At 37.6% G+C, this 27335-nt stretch overlaps 1 protein-coding gene across 1 annotated transcript in view; it reads left to right on the top strand.

The window, feature by feature from the left end:
* Positions 1 to 27335, top strand: part of LOC126456165 (Down syndrome cell adhesion molecule-like protein Dscam2) — a 358605-nt gene that overhangs the window by 190060 nt on the left and 141210 nt on the right. Inside the window, exons 10-13 of the mRNA XM_050091919.1 lie at positions 526 to 672; positions 6928 to 7083; positions 15767 to 15906; positions 19290 to 19558. Coding sequence (XP_049947876.1) covers positions 526 to 672; positions 6928 to 7083; positions 15767 to 15906; positions 19290 to 19558 — 712 coding nt within the window. The remainder of the gene's footprint in view (positions 1 to 525; positions 673 to 6927; positions 7084 to 15766; positions 15907 to 19289; positions 19559 to 27335) is intronic.

Below are 27335 nucleotides of genomic sequence, written 5' to 3' on the forward strand. Positions count from 1 at the left end.
CTTTTCAGCCCTCCCACTGTTGCTACTTCAATACCCAAATCATAGTCAGTATGATACCTGAACCAATAACAAATGTTCATTCATATACTGTTTGTGCATTTCTCTTGAATGTGGACTTAAAAACATTTGTCATGACATTCATATCCTATTCAGCCACTATTTCTGTCACATTCCCACATAGTGCTTGATTATCCAGGAACAGGCATTAGTGCTGCAAGTGCCATAAATCACATTGGTTGTTGTATTTCTACACTAACAAGTGTTGCAGGCATTACCTACTTTCTTGTTAAATAGTACCAGTTATGATTTTTTCAAAAATCCTGACAAGCAATACAGAAAATATTTTTTTGATGTACAATGACAATGATTGATGAGAATTGAAATGATTTAGAAAATAGTATAATTGCCATAGTAATTACGATTGTTGTATCATTCATTTCTTTTTTGTATGTCATATTGATAGTAATATATTAATTTTTAAATTAATAAGAATGTGCTTTCAGTTAAGAAGAATAAACTTTGCAGTTCCAGGATCTCCACCTTCAGAAGTCCACTGCACAGCCTTATCATCACAGAGCATTTTGGTAGTTTGGTCTTCCCCTCAAATATCTGACATAAATGGGGTTCTCCTTGGTTACAGAGTCACTTATAGAACTGTAATGGAATGGGATGGTATGTGAATACTATATAAGCTTTACAATGTTGTTTTTTTGTTGTCAGCATGTTTTGTTTAACTTGTATTTATACTGTTCATATGCCGATTATCACTTTTTGTTATATCTGGAACTAATTCTCTTTCTTAAGGGGTAGTTTCCTAGAAAAAGAAAACAGATTTAATGTTACTCCAGACATAAAAGAGCAGGTAAAATTTTAATTTCAGTTTGACATGAGGGCATAAAATAAAATAAAATGATCGGTAAAAGAATTATAGCTGAAGTTGTTCATTCTAGAGTGCTGACAAAACATGTATATGCAACATACAGTGAAAATGGGAAGGTATTTCTTCTTTTTCCTGGCCTTATTTACCTCCACAATGTCAACATATTAACATGGATTTTGCAATGTTAGTGGTAGAAGATGACCAGATACCCTTTCTATTACCACCCATCCCCTCCACCCTTCCCCACTAGGATGGAATTTATGCACCCCATCTGTCTGTGTCAAGTGTTATCCAAATGAAAGTGTGAGAACTTTTTCAAATTGTTTATGAATTGTCTTACTGAAGCAGGACGCAGTTACCAGCCCAATATTCACCTAGTTGGGTGTGGGAGACTATCTAAAAACCACGTTCAGGCTGGCCAGCATGCCAGCCCTAATCATTAATTTACCGAGGGGATTTGATGTGGTGCCTGCACACCTCCTCAAATCTCATAAGGAGCAGATTATTGCACATTGCTGGCCAGCCTGATTGTGGTTTTTAGATAGTTTCCCACACCCAACTAGGTGAATATTGGGCTGGCACCCACATCCTGCTTCAGTTAGATAGTTCATAAACAATTTGAAAAAGTTCTCAAACTTTCATTTGGATAACACTTGACACAGACAGATGGGGTGCATAAATTCTATCCTGATGGGGAAGGGTGGAGGGGATGGGTGGTGATAGAAAGGGCATCTGGTCATCTTTTACCACTAACATTGCGGAATCCATGTTAATATGCAGGTGTTTACAGGATTCCATGTGAACGTGGCAAATCTTATGTAGGGCAAATGATGCATATTGTGCAGGATTGCATTGTAGAACATCAGTGGCATATTCACCTCCTTCTGCCTTGTAAGTCTGCCATTCCTGAACACTGTATTTCCACTGGTCATGTCATGAATTACAGTGAGGCAAAAATTGTGGCCCATACATCTAACTTTTGGAGTTCTATTATTAATGAAACCATGGAAATACGACTGTCTGACAGTGAGTCTCTTATTAATTGAGACACCGGTTTTCAATTGAATTCGGCATGGAATCCAATCATTGAAAAACTTCACGTCCTCTGTAGCTCACATAGTTCTGTGATGGAGCCACAGGAAGACAATCGAATTGATATCGATGCAACAAGTTTTCACAACAGAGGGCATGTGGTGCAACAGAATGAACACACTTAAGTACCGCACATGCAACACCAAGTGAATCCACCACGTGTGTGCTGGTGGGGCTTTAAATACCAGAGCTCAGTGCATTTTTGCCATTATTACCTGAAGATGGCCAGAAGACTTTGCCCCCAAATATTGTGGCAGAAAGTTACAAACACCCAGCAGTTTTCCCAAAATTTTGTGGAACAATATATATGCCAGGAAAGCATTAACTCTCACATCAATCAGAAGAATGTTATGTTAATTAGACAAGAGCACAGTTTACAGAGATTTATCTAACTTACATTCATTTACCAGAGCATTTCTTCCTTAATGACTTTTTTTACTGATAATAAAAATAAATTTCAGTTGAACCATGCTCTGTACAATCACAATACACCACACAAAAATGATTTTCATATAGACATTGCACGCAAGTTTAGGAGTGGTGTTATGCATGCTGAGACAAAGCTCTTTAAATACTTTTCTTTGATTTGCTAACCATTTGTCAATGCGTATTTCCATATGTGCCACATACTTGAAAGTTACCGTATATTTCTTGTTGGGAGCTACGGGACTCACTGAATGAGTGGACAGATAGTAATTTGAGTATGAAGTAATGGCAGAGGCTTGTGATTTTCAAACCCTACACAACCCAACTTGAATGACTGTAATACAATACAGTGATTATAGTTTCTTGCTGCAGATGATGCTCTAACTAGCTCCATGTGGCTAAGCACTGTTAAACTACACACTCTGTTATAATGGTAATGGCAAAATTCATGTTAGTATGTAACACATTAATCTGTGACTGGAAAAAAATTCATTTCGACACCGTTAAAAGAAAATTTCACATGTGCAAACAGTCAGACATTTTGCTGACAAATATCTTGCTTTTATATTTCCTATTAATTAAATGTACTACACACTTATCTATTAGAATTAAATCCCAACTGCAATCATTTTAAAAAACTATGGTCACCTATTAACTGAGAAGCTACTAACATTTTAAAAGTTGTAGAATGGGTGCCCCTGATCAGAATGAAATAGTGTGTGTAAAAATTAATACAGGTAGAAGACAACTATTTTCTGAAAAGCTATTCAAATTACCAGAAGTTCTTAAATGAACGTGCAGTCAAACATGGTTAGAATAAAAAGAAAGTGTTTGTTAAAATTAATATGGAACTCCATGAAGATGAATGAGTACATTTTGCCATGGTTGAAGTTACAGAAGTATTATATTATATTGAGTGCCAAGTTATAGTTTTTGCTCCCATTATTTTAGTAGTCAGGGAATTTCATCAAACCTCTGTTATGGCTGTTGTTTCTTCATTTCATGATCACAGTGCTCTAAGCCAAAACATCAAGTAAAAAAAAGGAATACCCATCTCAAACTGAACAAGCTCAGTTACAAATTTTTATTGTTCAAGTTTTCAGTTTGTTATACATGGGATGGTAAAAGTTCAGCCTGAGGCTGAACATCTATAATTAGCACAGGAATTCCTTGTATGAGTCCGGAGCAGCCTAATATACAAAGACTTTTTGGGCTATGTTCAGTTTGGTGCTAGTTATATGGTGTATACAGTTTTTTGTGATTGAGTGATTTCTTTGTTAATCTGTGAAACAATTTACATTTTATGGATTTTACCATTCAAAACATTGAAAAATTAACAGCTCAAAGTTAATTTCATACATGGTAACTGATAATGAATTTTCTTTTAATCTAATTACATTAGTAGTTAGTATATATATGCGCTATATATTCTACATTGTATTGTATTGTACTATATTTAACTGGGGACCTAGAAGTGGCGGAGAGGCTTCGTCCCTGTTGTAGCCCTCAGTGGTTCGCAACCTCACAACAGACTACAGCAGTCCACTCACCCCACCGCTGCCCCACACCGAACCCAGGGTTACTGTGTGGTTTGGCCCCCTGTGGACAACCCCTCCCCCCACTCCCACCCCCCCTCCCTCATCTCATACCCAACCAGATGAGTGAAACCCCAAATGTTTGCAGGGTAGAGTAATTATGGTGCACGCGTATGTGGAGACAGTGTTTGCGCAGCAGTCACTGACATAGTGTAACTGAAGCAGAATAAGGGAAACCATCCTGCATTCGCCAAGGCAGATGGAAAACCACCTTAAAAACCATCCATAGACTGGCTGGCACATCGAACCTCGACACTAACCTGCCAGGCAGATTCGTGCCGGGGACCAGCACGCCTTACTGCCTGGGAAGCAGTGTGTTAGATTGCACGGCTAACCAGGCAGGCTATATTCTACATACTGGGTGACCTGAAAGTCCATTAACATTTGAAAATTCAGTACTTCACCAAATAATATAGGTATAGAGGTAAAAACTGACACACATGTTTCAAATGACATGAGGTTTTATTGGAACCACAAAAAACTGCACAAAATGACCAACAGATGCGCTTTATATGATACAAAATGATAATTAGCATAAAAATTGATTTTTAGCCAAAACTGTGTTCTTTATAACAAATGGTCAATATGTCAACCATCATTCATCAACAATACCTGTATTGGAGGGACAATGTTGTGAACAGCGCTGTACAGCATACCAGTATTGTCTTTAACATCCTTAATTAGGTCAGATGAGTGTGATAGACTTGTGACTTTGGTTAACCCCACAACCAATAATCATACAAATTAAGGTACGGGGACATGTGAGGCCAAGCCTGATGGACATGGCAGATCATTATGCACTTGCACCAAACAATGTGTGCAACAGATCCTTCACACATGTAGCAATATGGGATGGAGTGCCATCCTGCATTAAACCATATCTTCCAGTAAGTTTTAGCTGCTAGGCTAAGGATGGTCTCTCTCTCTCTCCTCTAACTACAGCTCATTTTATACATAATTCTCATGTAGTGTCACTGAAGTGTTAATGTCATTATATGTATTGACTTTTTCTGCAGTCTGAATATGGCTTGAATATTTTTCCTATTCACTCCCCAAAATATTAACCTGCAACTAATAACAAAATGAATATAAGCAAAATATACTGATCATGAAATGTCACATTCGGTTCGAAGTGCATAGCATGCTGCAGAGATTCCATTACTAAGTTTTTACCTGCTCTACCAACTTTAATTGGCAGTCAGTATACATTCCAAGAAGTTTTGTGCTTTCATACATTGTATGAATTCTTTATTTCTTTTTTTCAGGCCATGGTAATTTGGTATTTTGTTCATGCGGACATTCATAGTGCTTGTTTTCTCTATGTTATTGGTAATTGTGACTTTGTTGTTTATTGCCCACTAACATACACTGCTAAGTGTTTATTCAGCTCTCTCTCTCTTAGTGCTTCTGGTGACTTGGCACCGATCAGTACATTAGAGTCAATGTTGTTTGCCCAAGCTTGATATTTTGTGGGAAATCATTAATGTAAATTGGGAACTATGTTGGTCCTAGCACAAATGAAATGAAATGAAATGATCATATGGCATTTATTGGCCGGAATATCTCCTTTGGGGTTCGGGCGCCATATTGCAAGTCTTTTTAGTTGACACCACATCGGGGACTTTTGTGTGAATGATGATGAAAATGATAGATGAAGGACACACAACACCCAGTCCCCTACCATGTGGTATGCGTGTATGTATATGATGATCTACAACTGAGTGCATGAGCAGGACTTTATTTAATTCCACTGTAGTTTTAAAAATCACCAGCATGACAATGGACTACACCCTTATTGCAACTCGTGGTCAGTAAATATCCCTGCCGTGTCTAGTAAAATATATTCATGCCTTCAGCAACAATTTTTTTAACTACAAGGAACGATAAAAATCACCAAATTCTACACCTAAAAAATTAAACATCTGCATGCCTCACCAAATGAAACTAGCACTGTGGGCTACATCATTGCAGCTCTGTGTTTGCAACCATGCACTCAAGCCATGCAGAGCTACCGACTCACCCAGGCACACAGTATGACTGTGTGTGTATGTTTTTCAATATATTTAGAGCTACTTGATGCACGTGTAATTTCAGTCAACTGTACTCTATTTTCTTGATATGATGGGAACCCCTTTGTACCACCCCCTTATTACCAGCATGTTTAACAGTCTTTTATGGTGGACTGTGTAAAATGCTTTAGGAATATACCTTTTCTGTGTTCCTCCCCCCCCCCCCCCCCCCCTTCTATCCAATGCTTCTAGGACGTGTTTTGTGAGATAGGCAACTGGACTGGTGATTGGAAAGCAGGTTGTATTTATTTAAACAGTGCATAAGTATATCTTTCACAGTAGTTCCAATTATTTGGGCAAAGCATGAAAGTAGAGAGAGTGGCCTATCATTTTTTATATTTCAGTTTCATCCTTTCTGAAGAGGGGCAGTAATTTAGTCCCAAGGTCTTAAAGAAAAGGTTTACTAAAACTATAGCTGATTACCAAGAAAAGAAAGTATATGTTTTGAATTCATGAAATCTTCTGTGTTAATATTATTCAAAAATTTTGTGTGATTTTGTATTGGAATTTTTATGGTTTTTGCTGTTGTTATACTTGTACATATTTCACTGAAGCATGTTGATGAAACATGAATAATGAATAACTAGATGCAAGCTGTAATTAGTTACAATGAAAATGTTTTCATTATTTTCTGATTCAGAAAAGGAATGAAAGAATAAATTGTAATACAAAATATTGTACATTGGAATTAAGATTGACAGATATTGTTTTCACAACCATTAACATTCAAACTCACAGAATTAAAATTATATTAGTCAGCCCAAAAAGATGAGCAATGTGTGTTATTATAATAGCTTACAGTTATAAACGTAACGCAGTTACATCACATTCTGTTTGATGAAATGTAACATTGCTTGTGTTTTAGATATTTCAACTCCATCAGAGCAAACTACACAGGTCCAGAAACTGGAAATTTTTGGTTTACAACGATACTGCAACTACAGCATTGAGGTGAAGGCTTATACAAGGAAAGGAGATGGTGTTCCTAGCAAGCCCATCTTCTGTAGGACTCAAGAGGATGGTATGCAACATGTTAGTCACATACACATTCATTTCTGAATGGAAAAAGAATTTTGCAGATGCCCATTATATGCCTCATGCTTCTTTTGTGTTACAGATCATTTACGGAATAATTTTAAAGCATATTTGGTTTTTTTTACGTACTTACTTTACTTACTGTTAACTGTTTACACACACACACACACACACACACACACACACACACACACACAAAAATCATATTCTTCTTCTGTGGTGAGGTAATCATTTTGAGGTGAGGGTGTGTGGGTGGGCATGGGTGTATGTGTTAACTTAATAGAAACTTTTTGGTATATACCTCTAAATCTGAATGCATTTATTTTTCTTTGAATCCCTTGGTTTTTACCACACACACTTGCTTGCCAGTGTAAAATATTGACAAGTAAATATAAAAAGAACATATTATGACACTGGAAATTCCAGAATGGTACCAATGAAGACAATCACATGCAGATAAAAGATGTGTAGATATACTCAAAGAGTATTTTTCACTTTGTGAATTTCCTGTTTTGTAACAGATATCATTATACTTTATGACTTGCTTTTCTTGTTATTTATTTTCATTACACTTGAATAGTTGGAAAATAATGAAGGTACTAAAAATTATGAAAACTGGGAGCACAGTGTAATCAAATGTAGGCTTGGTCATAACTTTGTTACATGTTTTATTAGCAACAGATGCTGTAGTGTTATGTATGTGGCTAAGCAAGTGCAAAAAAAAAAAATGGAATTCCAAAATAAAACACCAGCCAGCCTTCCTGGAAACCATAAAAGAAAGCTATTGATGTAGAAAATTCAAAAAATTAAAGAGAATTTTAGTAAATCTAGTATGAGTTTTTCACTCTGTAGTGAAGTGTTAATTGTTTTGAAACCCCTGGGCGGGTTAAAATTGTGTGACAGATCAGAACAGAAATCTGTAACCCTGCCTTCTGCAGACAATTAAGTTTTGAAAACAAGAGAGAGCCACAGGCAGAAGTCAAGCTATGAAGGCAGGTTGTGAGTCATGACTAGATGGCTCAGTCAGTAAGAAAATTGCTCCTAGGAGGCATCTTCCATGTCTGAATCCCAATCAGACATGCAGTTTTAATCTGTCAGCAGACTTCAAGTTCCATTATATTTATCACATCAAAATAATACTTGACTTTCCAGAATACAACATTTGGTTTTTGTGAGTATCTTGTCTGTTCCATGTATCTCATTAAACATCAAGTATGCAAGATGATTTCTGCACAAGATATATCTCAGGGCTCAATCCTTGATCTCTTTCTCGTGTATATTAACAGCACTGCACAACCTGTTAATTCCCATATTATAAGCTAAGCACATGACATCCCAGATTTATTCTATGAGAAAGAATATAAGGAACTAGAATCTTTCACTACTAGTAGGGCCACAGAATTAACAAACTACATAATTGTTCAGACTTTCACTGCCAGTTGTTGACAAACTGCCTGTTGGCTTCTGTCTCAGGTTTTTTGACAGAAGTTTGTTTGATAATTTTTCTGATTTTTCATCAGCACAAGTTGCTGGCATTTTCAAAGCTTCACCCTCCATTGCTGGCAATGGACAGGAGTCGAGCTTGCAACCACTGGTTGTATGTACATGGTGCACCAATGTCCAAGGGCTTTTCCACATTTACTAAGGCATGGGAATCCGGGATCCATTCACAATGAGGCATTCTTCTTTCATGTTGAAGCTATTATCATGTTTGTGTATTTCTATGGCTTCCCTGAACAAGCAGGTGTAGTTCTTCTCTACAATAAGGACACACACCACATGCTCCACCAAAGCTGATTCTCCACCTGCCCCAACCAGCAATGCCAGTTGTGTTAGGTGATCATGGTGTTGACTGATTGTCCAGTCATTCCAGCTTTCCCACATGTGCATGGTATACTGTATATTCCCAATATTGCAAATGGGTCCCATTTCTCATTTGCCAATCTGAGACACTCTTTGGTCTTCCTTGTCTGTTTATGAATAGTCTTTATGCTGTGTTTGCACAGTACACAGCCATTTCTGTCCATCACTCTGGGAATTTATAGCAGAAGGGCTGAACCCGACATTTCTTTTTCTGATGTGTTACTTTTCCAAGTGTTTGATTCTATGACATTTATTATGTAAATGGTGAAACACCCATTGCTCCATAGAACACTTTCCAGGTGTTGCATCTTGTGTCAGAAGTACAGCAGCTCATATATTTGTCCTGCTCCTGGCATGAGCATAGTAATCAAGCCTCTCGTCTGTCTTGGGTGGTGATTTGATAATTTGTGCAGATATTGTTCCATATGTGATGGTTTTTGATACACACTGTGTTCCAGGTATCCACCATTCTTCATGACCAGCACACCCAGAAAGGGTAGCTGCTGATCCTTTTCTACCTCCACGGTAACGTTTATGTTGCCTTGGATGTTGTTCAGGTGTCTTAGGAAGTCACTGAGAGATCTCTTACCATGGCTATAAACAACTAAGTTATTGTTGACATACCATATTTACTTGAATCTAAGCTGCAGTTTTTTTCCAGTTTTTGTAATCCAAAAAACTGCCTGTGGCTTAGAATCGAGTGCAAAGTAAGCGGAAGTTCTGAAAAATGTTGGTAGGTGCCGCTACAACTAACTTCTGCTGTCGAATATATGTAGCGCTTCACAGGCATGCATTGCAGGCACAAAGATAAATACTGATGCCAAAACCTCTGCATCAGTAAATAAATTAAAAACAAAAATGGTGGAAGACGAGAATTTTTCTCCGCCCAGAGTTTCGAACAGTGCATTTTCATACACTATCCAACAAAGTAAATACAAATTCCATATTGTTCATCTTCCAATGTAGCAGCATTTCAATGTACTATGAAAATCCGACTGGCAAGACTGTTTGGGATGTTTGTCAATACGGCCAACTCTACGTTCTGAACTTTTTCTACCTGTGAGAAGGGATAGTTGCTAATAGGAACTTTTATGAATTGTGAATCACATGCAGTACTCACTTCACCATAAGAATAATATGAATATAAACTTTTTGCCATGTATTGTTTTGTGTTTGCTGCTATCTCATTTAAATCCTGTATGCCTAATAAACTACGAAACTAGAGTGAGACAGCAGCAAACGCGGAAGAATATACATACCACTCATGTTTATATTCGTATTATTCTTATGCCTAATAGTGATACAGACAGAAATGAAGCACGGCAATTGACTAGATTATTAAATCTAAGGTGACTCTAATTTCTTTGCAGAATGTTATGTACTAAAGAGGTGTCTGCAAAGATTTTCAAACAGAGAAAATTTTCGCTAAACTCTCATTCAGAACATCTTCTGTCATACGCAGTCTATTATTTGGTTCTTGTTGATCATTGTTAATAACAACAAATAGCAGTCTCTTGCCATTGTTTCGCTAATGAGACGATTCCTCTCTCTCTCTCTCTCTCTCTCTCTTTTTTTTTTTTTTTTTTTTTAATTGTAAGCGGCAGTAGCGTGCACAAAAGCAAGCCATGCTGCGAGCGGCAACAGGCCATAAACACTCATTATCAGAATGCGACAAACAGTGCATGACACAGTACAGTAATGCATATTCAGCCTAGAGTGACGTAAACACCTATAACAAAGAGAACGGCACTTATCAGATCAAAGAAAAATAAGCAATCAATTCAAACCAGATGAAGCACGTGAAAAAGGAAGGGTACCTGTATAAATATGGATGTAGTGCCTGATGCATATCAATGGCTACTTGGTAAAGCTTAATTGCTAAGCTTACTACTTGAACCAAATTACTGTAGCTGTATTGTCATTCATTCAACCTAAATTGTGTCCCATATTACAATGGACCAGCTATGTTTCGATTTGTAGGTGCGGCCTAAAACTTTTCTCTCCCCTTGAATTTCGAGTCTCAGATTTCAGATGCAGCTTAGATTCAGGATTTTTTTTTTCCCTTGATTTCGAGTCTCAGTTTTCAGGTGCGACTTAGATTCGAGTGTGGCTTAGATTCGAGTAAATACGGTATCTGTACCATGCTTTATGTTTACATGGTGCCAAGTCCAGTGCCTGTGCTTTGAAATATTCCTTGTAGAACTCGGTCAGCCCTGGACTTAGTGGACTACCCATGATGATGCCTTTCAGCTGTTCATTGGACAATTGCTATCAACTAAGCAGCAGCATAGATTGAAACAGCTGGAACAAGACTGACAGCATCACTCACAGGAGCATGCAGAATGAACTCAACCACTGCGCTGCTTCACTCAGTGATTCTCTGGAGTTTATCAGTTCCATTTGCCCACACAACATCACCAAGCTCTTTTGTGCAAGTCTCACCATGACCAATTTGATGAGTAATGGGTGTTTCACAACTTACATGAGAAGTGTCACAGAATTAAACACTTAGCAAGTGACACATTTGAAAAAGAAGTGTTAGTACTGTCTTTCTGCCACACATTCCCAGACTGATGAATAGACTCAGCTGAATATCATACAAGCACAGCATATAGATTATTTATAAATCAGCAAAGAAAATCAAAGAGTGTCTGAGATTGGAAAAGTAGAAAATGGAACAACTTGCAATGTCAGGAATTTATTGTATATCATGTACATGGGCAAAAGTCTGTGTTATAATAACTGGGCAATCTGTCAGTACCAGGATCACCTAACATAAGTGACATTGCAGGTTGAGCAGGTGGAGAAATTGGTCATGGTGGAGCATGCATTGTGTGAGACAAGCCACATTTTGAAATTCACTGACACGGAAGTTCTTATTATAGAGAAGAGCTATCACGCCCACTTGTTCAGGAAGGTTATAAAAACACACAAACATCACAATAGCTTCATCAAGAAAGAAGAAAGCCTCAAGGTAAATGTAGTCTGGCTTCCTGTTCTGCAGTGAATGACCTTTGCAGGCAGCAAGGTGAGAATCACAGTGGTAATTCCCATGGTAAAGCCCTTGGATGTTGGCGTGCCAGGTACATATAATCTGCAGCTGCAAGCTAAACTCGAGTCCTTCACCAGCAATGTAGGGTGAAGCTTTGACAATTCCAGCCAGTTGAGGTGACCAAATGTCAGAAAAATTATCAAACATCAGCCAAAGAACCTGACACTGAAGCCAATAGGCAGTTGATCAACAAGAGGTCACAAAAGCTGTAACAAGTTTTTACTATGCCTCTAAGAGAATGATATCTGCAGATTGTACTGATGCCTGGACCAACAACTAGAGAAGAAAGCTTGATTTATGTTCTCTCTTGCCTTTCTGTCATGGTAGCAGGATGAAGGAGCAACACCAAAGTTCTTGAAATGTAAGCACCATCACAACCATCCAAGCACATTGTATCTACTCCAGAATAGACTGAGCTTTTCTTCACGAGCTAATTTATGCAACATGGAGATACCTGGTGAGAACAGATGAAGAAGCTTTGGACATTTTCTACCAACTAACTAGCAAGATGCATCGAGACAGCTGGGACTAAATTGACAGCATCACTCAGAGGAGCATGCAGACTGAACTAAACAGTTGCAGTGAATGGTAGAAGAAAAAGTATGTAAGATGCAGGAAGCAGAGTGACAAGGCAGTTCCTGACAAATCAGGCACAGTGGTTAACCTCAGTGAATGACAACTGACCAAAGAGGAACAGTCTGTCCTTCAAAATGAGGAAATTTCACTATCATCCTGAGAACTGTACCTATGGAGGATATCACTGTTAATAGTAAAGTGGCCATTCAGAACCTCATGTGAAAGGGCTGAGGAAATATGTACTGAAACTATCAGGATACCGCGTCAAGCAAAACCCCCAACTTGCAAACCTAAAGAAAGAAAAATTACAAGCTGTCAAGAGTCTTAATACTGACAAGAGTATATTCTATTGCCTGCCAATAAGGGAATTGCAGCCACCATAATCAAGACTGAAGACTATGAGCAGAAGACACAGATCTACTAGATCTGACAATGTATCAAAAACTAAGCACAGATCTGATCCAGCGGATCATACAGAATGTGAATCAGTTAATGAAGACATCTTTTCTCTTGACGGACATACAGAGGAACCCATGAAACACAGAAACCCCACCATTTTGTCTGGAATAATGTTCCATTAAGACTGATTGTTAGTGCTCATGGCTCACTCCCATATAAACTTGTGTAACACTTCACCTCTCTATTCCAACCACACATGGGAAAGACTGACACAGGGTATTTCATTAAGAAGTTGAAGAAACAAAAACTTGGACCAAATGACATCATAGTTATCTTTGATGTTGTTTCTTTGTTAACCAAAGTACCATTCAGTGATTCTCTGGAGTATATCAGTTCCATTTCCCCCACAAGACATCACCAACAAGCTCTTTCAGGCAAGTCTCACCATAAGCTATTCCATGTGTAATGGCAAATTGTACAAACAGCTGGAAGGTATCACCATGAGCAATCTACTTAGTCCAGTAGTGGTCAGCTTCTTCATGGAACATTTTGAACCACAGACACTGGACCTGGCACCTTGTATCTGTGGTACAGATACATCGACAATTCCTTTGTTGTGTGAAGCCATGGTGAGGAACAGCTCAGTGACTTCCTAAGACACTTTAACAGTCTCCATGCTAACATAAAATTTACCATGGAGGTAGACAATCACCAACAGTTATCCTTTGTAGGTGTGATGATCATGAGGGATGGTGAAATCTTGAAACACAGGTTGCATAGTAAACCAACCTACATCGACCAATACCTGCACAGACAACAAATCACCACCCAAGCCAGAAAAGAGACATGATTAATATGCTCATAACATGAGCAAGGTGAATATGTGAGCTGCAGCATATCATATGTGAAATGCAATACCTGAAAAGTATTCTGAGGAGTTATGGGTACTCCATCACTTACATAAGAAGTGCCACAGAACTGAACACTTGGCGAGTAACACATCAAAATAGAAATGTCAGGTACAGCCTTTCTGTCATACACTCCCAGACCATTGGACCAAATCAGCCATATACTGTCCAGTCACAGTGTTAAAGACTATTTATAAACCAGTGAAGAAAATCAAGAAATGTTTCGTATCACCAAAGGAGATAAGGGATCCATTTGCAGTGTCGGGAACACACTGTAACTGTGGAAAAGTGTCTGTTGGAATGACTGGACAGTCAATCAGTACCATGATCACCCAACATAAGTGGCATTGCATGTTGGAGAAGGTGGAGAAATCAGCCTTGGTGGAGCATACACTGTTTGAGACTAACCACATAGTGAAATTTGCTGACATGGAAGTTCTTGCTGTAGATAAGAGCATCACACCTGCCTCTTCAGGGAAGCTACAGAAATACACAAACATGCCAACAGCTTCAACAAGAAAAAAGAAAGCCTCATGTGTTCTGGATTCCTGTGCTATAGAAACTGATCTTTGCAGGTAGTAAGGAGAGAACCACAGTGGTAATGATAATGCCAGACATATATAATCTGCGGCCACAAGTCTGACATCAGCCCACCACCAGCAGTGGAGTGTAAAGCTTTGACAATGCCAGCCATTCATGCTGATGAAATGTAAGAAAAATTATCAAGCAAACATCAGGCAAAGAAGAGGAGACACAAGCTAAGAGTCAATTTGTCATTAACAAAATACTTTAAAAAATTAGGGCCCTGAGATGACTGTTGCCAATCTCAGTAATTTTCTTTTAAAACAGGCAGCTCTCACTATACCATTGTAAATAATGTATGTAATGTCTCAGCAATAGAAACTGGCAGCTATAAATTTCTGGGTGTGTACATATATGAAAATCTGTGGAGGGAAAACCACATTACTTTGTACATGGAGAAGTTAGTAGTGGCTTATATCTCCTTAGCCAGCTCTCAAAGATAGTTCTTAGCCAAAGATTAAACATAGCTTACTTTGGAACAATGTACCCTTTTCGCAACTACAGTATTGAATTGTGGTGCTGTGCGGCTGATGTCCACATAAAAAGAATATTGCTGTTAGAGAAATAAGCAGTAACACTTGTACATGGTATAGACTGTACAGAATCATGTTATGAAGTGTTTGCACAGCACAAATACTTAACAATATATTCTTCATATTATTTTTAAATCATATTTTGTATGAGTCAACCAATGAAAATATTGGTTCTGGTTCTGGGTGACTCTTCTGAAATCTACCCAATTTCATAAACCTCTCCAGTCCTTTTCTTTCAACCCTCTTCCTTTCCCATTAACCCTTCTGCCAGAAGAAGGAGCCACTGACTCCAAAAGCTTGCATAAGTATAACCTTCTTTTATGTATGTCTTCTCCTGCTGCTGCTTAGTGAGTAGTTTTTTTATCTGTCTAGTTACACTATATTAGTTAATCAGAAATAAAAAAAATACAGGCAGATAGTCATACACTTCATTTACTGTGAAAAATAATTTTTTGTACTTCTGTAGTTGGCTGCACATATAACATGTGTTACTGTCTCTGTCACACGGTTCTGAGTAAAATACAGAACTTCAGCTGAATGATGTGAAGCAATATACAATGAATATTATGAAATTTGTCATATCAGTGTGACTGTTTGAACAATGAGAAAAAATGAAATACTTGTTTGTATAGGTGTCAGTAATTAATCCACAAAAGTGCTCTGAGTTCATTATTCATCACTCTTTACCTGCCTTTGTTTGTACAATTTTTAAACTTGCTACTTTAAAGCTCAAAGTTTCCTGTTGCTCTGTTTCAGTGCCTGGTGCCCCAGATGATATAAAAGCACTGGTGATGGACTCCAGAACTCTCCTCATCTCTTGGCGGCCACCCAGATTTCCTAATGGTGTGATTATCAACTATAAAGTCTACATACAGTCCCTGGATGGTGCTAGCTTGGTTAGTTATTCTGACAGGTTTTTATTGTTGTATGTAAAAATGCATTTGAAAATAGAAATTGTCATTTACAAAGCTCCTGGTAGTGATGAAGCCATCTGATCACATCATATAAAATTTGTATTTCAGAATCCACCGCCACCTCTCCCCTCACCCACCCAAACTCACAAATCATTCTCAAGGCAGATTGTGAATGCTATTAATGAGGCAATCACATCTAAACCTGCTGATCTCCAGAACATCATCCATATTCCATGAACATTAACATTGTAATCCTTGTGTAGAGCAAAAAATGAACAACATTGACATACATGAGATATGCACCCACTGCTGTGTTAGTGTAGATTTAAATGTTATTGCCTAGTTAACCTCGCTGATAATTTGGCGTGAGAATTGTGGGTGTTTCTGCTCCAAAAATAACAATAATGAGTCATATAATTACTTGGATAAATTACACGCAACCTTTATAAGCATGATGATGATTCAGGAGTGTAGGCAGTCATCATTTTCTACAACACATAACATTATTTTCTGGGCACCTGCCAGACATTAATGGGTGAGCCATTGAATACTGATTGTGGCTGTCCACATCACACAAAATATTAGTGTGCCGTATGCGTTTTGTGACATGATTGTAAATGTGGTACCAGCCATACTGCCAGTAGGCAGTGCCCTTGATGCTCAAACTTCAAATATCAGATGTCCTAATGGGGTGTGCCCTGCCATGACACTCTGTGTATGCTGTCATCTTTGCTGAGAGGAAATTGTGGAAATAATGGTATCTATGTGCTACCCAATCGACAACCACTGTCCTGGCCCTAGGTATGGATAACTCTGGAGAATTACTGAATAATTCAGTATTAGTGCTGGAGAACACTGTGACTTTGTCAGACTGAGGAGCACTCTATACAAACTGTTCTCTCAGTGCACTCACGGTAGGTATTACATGCCATTGTATAGAGAATAGAGTCCACTTTACATTAGGAACATAGACATGCCCATGTGCAAGACAAATGTTGATGGGTAGGAATAACAAAGTCCAAATCAGTGTCCAGAAAACAGGCAAATATTGCAAAGTTGTTGTAAATAAGTACAGCAGAGAGAATCAGTGAGCTGAGACAAGTGAGGCCAAGGTGGGCCACAGCAGTCCTTAAATCTGCTGCTGTTTTTAGCCATGTGAACTGGTTTTGGTGGAGGTATACTTCTGTGCCACATCAAGGGACATGACTTTAAGGGACATCTGCATAATTGTGTTGATTGCTCCAACCACTTAAACTTGGAATTTCCAGAGCATACTGCCTATTTTGAATGAGACATTTCCAACAAAATGAAGAAAAGCTCTGAATTTTGTTGGTGTTCAATCCTCCTTACCTAATTCCTGGTTTTTCTTCTTCTTCTTCTTCTTCTCCTTCTTCTTCTTCTTTTAACTTATAATGCCCTGTTGATCTGCTAGCTGGAGTATGAATTTTCCTTGAAGAGTGCTTTTAGATGGGTGAGCTCAGAGTAAAAAATTGTGTGTGCCAAATGTGCAAGTATCCTAAGTGCATTCACGTTTTGTGACAGTTGAAGGACACTTGAAGACTGTAATTTTAAACCCATGTGAGCAGGCTTATCATAAACTGAATAACTTATTCTGTCTAACCAGAACATCCAAGAACAATTGGCGACTAACCATCTTTTTGCCTGTTTCCATGGCGTACTACCTATTCCTATGAATTAATTTATTAACCAGGCTGGTGACCATCAGTTGAATAATGCACAGAACCCATTATTTCCATGATTTGCTCTCAACATAAATGACAGAGTACAATGATGGACATACTGAGCAGCAACTCTACGTACAGCAGAATTTCGCATTTCTGCCATCAAGGGCATGCCTGCTCCCCATGTGGTCAGTCTTGTAGTTACAGTCTACATCTGTATCTTCACCAATACTCCACAAGCCACCTGCGGCTGTGTGGCAAGGGTACTTCTGGTACCACTATCTGACCCCCTCCTCTGTTCCACTCAAGAATGGTACGTTGGAAGAATGACTGTCAGTAACCCTCGGTATTAGCTCTAATTTCACACATTTTTTCATTGTGGTCATTTTGTGAGACAAAAGTGGTAGGAAGTAATATGTTGTCCAATTCTTCTCAGAAAGTACCCTCTCAAAATTTCAGAAGTCATGTCAGTCTTTGGCTGCTCACATGAAATGCCTTACAGTTGCCCAGAAGAAATAAATTCCTTCTTAGGAAACAACAACCAGCTGCACTCCCAAAACTTCATCAAACATTTAATATACCAGAATAATTTTAATATTCACTTTATAACCATTTCATACAGTGTAAGCAGTGCACACTGCAGATAAATAGTAGATTTCTGAAAATAAGGAAATAGAGACACATTTTATTACATACTGTTTTTTTCCTGGATACCTCTGACAAAAATGAAAGAAACATATATTAATAATAGCAAAATAAGAATTATCATTTGTTGCACATGTAGTGATCATTTGCTGACCACATAACTGATTTGAGGAAAGTGATCCTAAGGAAAATTTAGAAAAGCCTTTGAAATGAAGTGCAATAATTCCTAATAATTACTATTATTAGGAATTAAGACACAAGTTGTGAATTGAAGAATTAAGACAAAAGTTGAGTACCCAGTTAGGTCGTTAATTCTGATCCTTGCCATTTTGCTTGTGCTTCACTATTTACCTTGAGTTAAGAATGAAGTTTCTGTCCCTCAGTAATATATACTACATCACTACACCTTTCCAAAATTTTGTTTTTCCTCTTAGTATCAAAGAAAATACTCACTGACTTCTAAAGCTTGAGGCTGAAACTGTTTATTTTTGTGATTTTAATTAATTCTGACTTATATAACCAGTATGTTTTATGTTAATGCTGAGTGCAAAATATTTTATTGCCATGAAAAGTCTGTGAATCATACATTTTATTGCTCATAATACAAATACAAATACTTGAAATGAAAATACATGTGAAAGAAAGTATTAACTGTAATGGTAATTCTTAACAACAGCAGATTAAAACTTTGGTCACAAGGAAAACTTCCCTTACAATCTAACTAGACTGCATTTATGAAATAGAGTTCTGTACAAATTATAGTATCTCAGAGTGTATCTCATTCTGAGTGGAGGTTCAATATGAAGTAAGTGTGACATTAAAATGGTTTATTGACTAGATAATTATTTATCCATCTCAGGAATTATCATTCTATCTCATTATATTCTTTAATCATTGTAGCATTCTGCATAATTTATTTTAAAATCTTGAGTGTAGAAATTGTGATCGGCGTACTTGCTTTGGTGCTGTGAAGACTTGTGATATTGTAAATTTTTACTTATATTCAGAGAAATACAATGTGACAATAAATCTCTACAGCCAATGGAGCAGTTTGAAGTGCCACCAAGTCAGACACATTACACTTTGTCACATCTATCACCACAACGGCGCTATGAAATGAAAGTTTCAGCAGCAACAGCTGCAGGTGAAGGTGTGCCAAGCACAAGTGTTGTCCAAGCACCATCAACACACACACCTGCAAGAATTGCATCATTTGGCCATAAAATGAAGGTTGCACGTGGGGAGGAACTACAGTTACCCTGCATTGCTGTTGGTCAGCCTCCTCCACGCCGAGAGTGGTTCCACGGGTAGGTCTCTACAAATAAAGTTTTAAGCTATGTCATGTTGTTCATTATTACTTTCATTATGAAAAAAAAAATCTTCAAAATATGACTACCCTATGAATAAGCAAACTTGATAAATTCATTGCCTGAAGTTTCAAAAAAATCTTCTAGGTACGTTATTACTTGTGATTGTGACAAAGAAGTCACACTCATTCCTCAAAAGCTGATTACTCTTTAAATAAGCAGACTCCATAAATCTATCAACTGAAGTTTCAGCACAAGTTTTTGGGTACTTACAAGGTCTTACCTCCAGTTTATTAAAAAAAATATCTTAATTATGCTTACTTTCGGAAGAACATGTTAACAAAGTTTATGACGAGATGTCACAGATTTCTTATCTCCTGCCCATACTGAGAATACAGTTAGTAGCAGTTATCTCTGTATAATGTATTTGAGGCCGCCCCCCCCCCCCCCCCCCCCCAAAATCACATATTTCAAATAGGTTACTCGTTTTGGCACAATATACAATATTCCTTTGTCACCAACATTACATAAATCCAAAACTAAATTGTCTGTATAGTAGGGTAAGACTAGTCCTAGGTCATTCTCCCATTACCAAGTCCAGAGTATTAACAATTTTGAATATTTATGTCTCTGTTCTCTGCATCAGAAACAGTGTGACACAATTCATGTGCAGGGAAGAAATTCACCAGCACATCACCGGAAATAATGCAAATTTTGACATCCAAGACACAGGCTAGGAAAAATTGTAAAATATTTTAGAGATCTTTAATTCATTAGGGTTCTCTACGCAGTCAATTCCATTTAAAGTTTTAAGAATGAAGACCAAATAAAAGGTCAAATTTGATGATGACATGCTTAAGCATGCAAGCATAAGGATCTCAATGATACAGTCATGACCTAATTAAATTGTCAGACAATGTGATTGATTGATGACAAGTTTCAGGGTTCCTGCATGACTGGTTCACTTCTTACACAACTATACTAGTTGTCTTATTTACTGTATTTTACCGATTATAAGAGAGACATTTTTCTTCAAAAAAATTAGCTTCAAAAGTCAGGTGCGTCTTATACTCAAAATGTTCAGTGTTTGATTTAAAATTCCCACCAGTCTTAAAAATGGCTATATATTTAATGCCACGGGTAACTTATCTCTATCTAGCACCAATGGATTCAACTGGCAGCAGCAGTGCATCAATGCGATCAGTAAAAGTTGCAGAGATTCAGAAGCTTGCTAACACTCTCCTTCCGGCCGCACCATCACAATCCCAGAACACTGTCTAGTGCAAGGGTCTATTTACATTTTGAGTTACCTCATTGTGATCATGTCAGTGATATGTATCTTGTTACATAATATTTTCTGGGTAACAAATAAAAAGAATTTTTTCAGTACATACATATATATATAGTACTATATGACCTTCTGGTCTTTGATATTCATTGATAGTGTGGCTTGCACAGAAGACTCTTTGCCACCTTTGACTACTTTGCCCATCAGGAATCCAAGTACATTTTCAACTCTCTTGGAATGGCATGGAGATCAGGTGGAATACCTCATGCAAGTAATAAAACACACAAAGCAGAACTTGTCCCCTAATAAATGTTCTTACCTAATAATTAAAACTTTATATTCTGAATTATTATTCTGGATAAGAAAATTGCAAATAATTCTACTAATAAATCTTGTTCATTTACGTTCAAGTTTAGTACAAGATTTCACTTGCACTCAATGAAATTATTTATTTTCAAACTTTGGCCACAAAAATCTGGAAAATCTTGTACCTTCAAATTCTGCCATTGCTTATAAATTAACAAGTATTTGATTAGTAAGTAGTTTCTACCTATAATAAACCAATGGGAAAATAACTTTAATTGAATTTCTTGAATAAAAACAGTCTAGGTAATGTTTTTTATTCAAGAAATTGACAAATTCATATGTTCACTGTATCACCACAAATTTTTCAATTTTAATTATTCGCACTACAACTGCTGGACTATAGTCCTGATTTTTCTGAGTATTCGTTACTTCTACTTGTATAATCCTCTTTTTTACTATGTATGTTCCACATACAACTATATGTATATCAGTTTTTATGTCAATCTACCATCTTTTGTTGAGATGAGATAGCAGGTATGTAATTAATAAAATAGAACAGATTCCTTGTTCATCCCATGACATATCGCAATTCCATATACGGTAATATTTGATAATATACTGTTCAAATTCATCATTGTGCACAACTATATAAAATATGTCTTTTAAATCTTATTATGGTACAGAGTAACACCCAATAGTTACCAACCAATGTTTACACTACTGGAGTCAGAAACCCTCTTGGGCTTGCTATAACAAGTGAAGTTTTATAGAATGAATAGACTGAATATAAAGAAAGGTTCACACAATGAAACAATTGCATGTGGATAGAGTTAGGATAGAACTGTAGCCCAATAGAGGGAGAAAGAAAAGAAAAGGAAGAACTAGGAGTGCACTGAGCAAAGACGGACAGAAGACAGACTCCAAAGAATGGTACTCTTCCCACCCCTCACCCCACACCACCCTAATGGGAGCGGTTTTCACTGGTGGGCTGGAAAAGATGGTATCCATCAATTCTACAGAATAGACACCATCAGCTTCACCACACCAGGGCCCAAAAAGTGGTTCCTACTCCTTCTACGGAATGCCAACGGAAAGTATAGTGTGGTTACTTAGTTAGATTTCTGGAGAGAAATGAGAGCATAGTGAAACTTGAGACTATTGCACTAAATTGTACACCTGCTTATTCAAAGGTTTCAGAGACAATTGGTCAGTTCTGTACAGTGTGAATGGATTGGACTTAATACCTAAGCACAGGCAGACTTGCCAAACAAAAACTCGCACAACCCATACCATATCATACCATACCATGCCATACCATACCTTACCAAAAAAATGCAAGGTATAATGCCTTTCCCCACAATAATTATTTGAGATACGTCTATGTACATTCCCATAAAAAGATACAAATCCTCCCCCAACATTCGAGAAAGAGTGAAACAGTCCCTTCTAAATCATAAAATTTTACAAACTTCAAAATTATACAAATTTTTATCCCTTATGGTAACTCACTAATAGGTCTACTTTAATATTCAATATTATGTGGCCATTTAGGACAAGATTTCTATAGATCAGAGACCATATAAAGGTTAAAGTTTTACCCACTCAAAATTATTACAATCGCTTTGATATTCCTTGTAACTTAGGTCTGACTAAATACATATTTAGTACTCTTCACGCTAGGATGGCAGATTCGAACATTCTCTACATCAAGGAGAGCCTCTTTCTCAAATTTTGCTCTCTCCATTTGTACTTCAATCTATAACTAATCAATTCCTTTTGGGTTCACATACCCTTTCACACCAGACTTTAAAATCAATTCAGTTTGTTTACTCCCCAACACAACACAAGAAAACGTTTGAAAATTGCTTCAAAACATTCACATTAACATCTTTAATACTGTAAGCACACAACTCGTGCCACTCATTTTTCAGAGGCTCCTTTCAAAACCTATTGCTATTTCATAGCCCTGCAGTTGTACTGACATCACAGATTGTCCCTTGCTTATGGCTATCTTTCTTCCAAATCTTTCCCAGTCTATGGACTTGGCTAAATAGTGAATACAATCTCTATTGATTAACAAATTTCTGATGTTATACCGTCTACTAATTACACTAGAAAACTTTGAGACCATGCTCTGTGAGCCCTGTATACCAACATCCTACAGTGGCCATTCAACCCACTTTAGGAGGGTTTCTCCTTCTATCTGTTTTCCTGCTGTTTCCATTGGGGAAACCTTTGTAGCTGAATGTGTCAACTCATTTAGTACCTTTTAAAATTCTTTCACCATATCTGTCCTCTTTGAATATCTACCTACGCAATACGTCTGACAAAGCCTGCCCAATTCACACATGATCCTTTCTGCTGTGTTACTTTGTGGGTGAAATTAATATATGGTTCACACTTTCCCACACCAAAAATTTTGTAAACTGCCTGGCTGAAAACTGAGTTCCATTATCTGACAGCAATTTTTTTTGGTTTACCCACATTTTTGAAATGGTCTCTTAGTTTCATTATAACATTTTGAGATGTTGCCAGTGAACTTGATTTGAAAGTGATTCATTTTATTGGTAACAGTACAATATTTTTGTTAGTAACTAGTTTTGTAATGGAAAAAAACAAAAGGTATCCATATGATGTGTGCTATAAACTGAAAGTAACAGCATATGCAGAAGAACATGGAACAGAGCCTCTGAGCGGCATTTTGGCCCTGCAACAACAGTAAAAATCATTCATGATTGAAAAAAGATGAAGAAGACTAAATTTGCAAATAGAGGACTGCATGTAAAATGGCCAAAACTAGTAGATGATGTAATGAAATGGATTCAAAGACATCATCAAGATGGCACTGGAATTAATACGAAAGTGATTAAAATACATACTCATAGGCTTATACTACAGTGGAACGTAGCAGACTTTAAGGGTGATGTTGGTTGGTGTAACAGGTTTACAAAGTGTCATGGACTTAGCATGTGAACCAAAACCAAAATATCTCAGAAAATGCCACAAGAGTGTGAAGATAAAATATTATGTTTCTATTGCTTTATTATCCTACATCAAAAGAAAACCTGCATGGACCTAAGCCAAGTAGCATATTTGGATTGGACTCCTATGATGTTTGATGTGCTGAGTAACAGAACTGTTCCCATGAAAAGTACTAAAACTGTAACTACAAAAACATGTGGACATGAAAAAATGCAGTACATTGTTGTCCTTTCATATTGTTCTGATGGTACTAAACTTCATCCAGTGATCATTTTCAAGCACAAAATGATGCCAAAACTTTCTGAAATACTGCCAGGTGTTGTTGTTCATATATATGACAAGAGCTGGATGGACAGGACTGGCATGAAATTATAGACTAACAGAGTGTGGGAGAAAAAGAAAGGTGCTTTATTGAAGAAGAGTTCACTTCTTGTGCTGGATCAGGTTAGCAGTGATTTGAAAAATTCTGTGAAAGAGAAACTGAAATAGGAAAATACTGCTGTTATTGTGGAAGGACTTACTTCACAATTGCAACATCTTGATGTCTCATTAAATAAACAATTTAATGTGTATATGAGAGAGGAATGGAATAAGCAGATGATGGGTGGAACTCAACATGAATTCACACTTAAGGGTGCTATAAAATGACCTACAATCAAATAAGTGTGTCAGTGGATAAAACAGTTGTGGTCTAGAATGAGAGAAGACATTATTGTTAAACATTTCAAGAAGTGCAGCATAAGTAATGCTCCTGATGGCAGTGAAGACTGTCTTATATTTAAAGAGGACAATTATGACAACAAAGAGGAAGAGGAAGAAGAAGAAGAAGAAGAAGAATGTTCAGATGGTGATTTTCAGGAATTCTGAAGGCCAGTTCAGTTTTGTAAACTAAGAATTTTTTTAGTCTGTTTTTACAATCTAATAACAAAAATGGTAAAAATGTTATTTCTTAAAAAACATGCTTAAAAATTAAGATGCACCTTATAGTGCATAGCATCTTATAGACTGTAGAATATGCTAGGTGTTTGGGCAGTGGTTTCGTTTGTGCTCTCTACTTGGAAACCAACCAGAATGTGAGCTGTTGGTGGTGTTGGAGAAAATAGGGTTGAAGCACCAGCAGTAGCGCCATTTCTAGCCAGTATTTTGGAAAGTTTTTCTAGACTGTAACTTGAATATTAGAGTCATCCTCAAAGACCCTTCAGATAATTCCCAGCTGGAATATATTGCACCCAGGATGTTATGACTAAAAGTGTCTAAATAGATGTCAGAATCTGATGAAACTCTCAAGATGACTACACAAAAAGAACCAAATGCAAGAAGGGTTGTAATTCACTGTTGAAATGAAGTTGATAAATGTATTTGTCTTTCTGTTTCAAATGAGCTGCATATTCCACTTGTCAAGATAACAAGAGGTACCCATAGATTACCTGTGTGTGTGTGTGTGTGTGTGTGTGTGTGTGTGTGTGTGTATCTACAACAAAAATAATCAGTCTTAATAACTTTTTGACAATACAATTGGGTAGCTAAAACAATCTACTCACCAAGCAGCAACAGGACAATACACACACACACACACACACACACACACACACACACACACACACTCTCACACACACCCACAAAAAAAGGTCTAACTTGTGCAAGCTTTCGGAGCCACTGGCCCCTTCCTCTGGTAGAAGAGATGAGGGGGAAGGAATAAGAGTGCAGGAAAAGAACTGGAGAGGTTTAGGAAAAGGGGTACAGTTCAGAAAAGTCATCCAGAACCCCAGAATGAGAAGGAAAGGAACAGGATGAGAAGGAAAGACTGATTGTTGGGATGAGATTTGAAAACTGAACAGGATGAGAAGGAAAGACTGATTGTTGGGATGAGATTTGAAAACTTAAGGGCAGAAGTCAGTGTAATATGAGAGACCGAGATTGCTGCTAAAACATCATGCATGAGTTAATAAGAGTGAAAAGCTAAGTGCATTGCAGATAACAGAGGTGGGAGGGGGGATGGCAAAAAATAGACAGGTCAGAAAATGAAAGAAGTAGAAAACTAAAATGGAGTGAAGAAAGGTGGTTTTAATCTGGCTTGCAGAAGAAATCCCAGGTGAATCTAAAATGAATGTTTTCTCAGAAACACTAAATTTTAAGGCATTGTTTGTTTGTGTGGTGTGTCAGGAAAAGGGTGCCATTCATATCAGCATGTTATCCCAGAAACATTAAAGTCATGGATGCTATCATTTTGACATTATGTGCTAGGAACATTGCTGTCACATCATGACTATGCATCCTCTGAGCTTAAGTATGTGAATCATGCCCATGTGTCACTAAAGGTTGCCTATACCTGGGCTAAACAGAGGTTGTTTGATTGAGTTCCAGAGAGCATGGTGAAGCTACAGGCATGGTAAGCATGCACACATGACGCAAGCTACACTCAAGTCAGGTTTTAATCTTACAGTTTCAGTGGGTTTTAGTCATATTGCCTTTATGTGACTTGAATGCCTCAGCTCATAATGGATTAATATATTTTATGCAATGTAATCCAAGTAAATAATAGTTTTATTCCATTTAGAAATTGTAATCACTTTATATTCACAAATGTGAGCAAGATATCACTATGCTGGCTTGTTTCAAGAAAACAAGTGCATGACTTTACAAGCTAGCTGAGACATTGTTGTATTTGTGGTGCACCTTCATATATATTAAGTTAAATCAGTAGCCTGGTTTTGCAGCAGATCTCTCATGTCACCACAGTTAACTCCATTATTCTTTTGTAGAGGTCAGGAGTTGATGACCTTTTGCAGTGGTTGATGAATTGGGATGTCAGTTCTCAGGAAGCCAGTAGTTCACCACTCTGGGGATGGTTGCCGTGGTGCAGCAGCTTTATGTCTGGTTGTTGACCAATGTAGTGTCATGAAAACAGCATTGTTAAATATCCATTTCACTGCACAGCAAACTTCAGCACTCATGACTTGCTGAGAAGTGTCAGTGTCCCCAAGATGTAAGTCATCCTCGGTCAGCAACGAGGTACTGCCATCAGCAAGGAGCCTCTTGTCACTGGCAGCTTATGATGTTTCTAGGCTAGTGAAATGAAAGTATGCTTACTCCAGTAACAGATGGCAGCCCACAATAGCAACCACACAAACTAGAGGCAGCTGTGCAGCTTGGGGCAAGGTGCATCAAGTATGAAGAATCACACCATGCGCCAGTTGTGGA

The sequence above is a fragment of the Schistocerca serialis genome, chromosome 2, assembly GCF_023864345.2.
Source record: "Schistocerca serialis cubense isolate TAMUIC-IGC-003099 chromosome 2, iqSchSeri2.2, whole genome shotgun sequence".
Taxonomy (NCBI): domain Eukaryota; kingdom Metazoa; phylum Arthropoda; class Insecta; order Orthoptera; family Acrididae; genus Schistocerca; species Schistocerca serialis.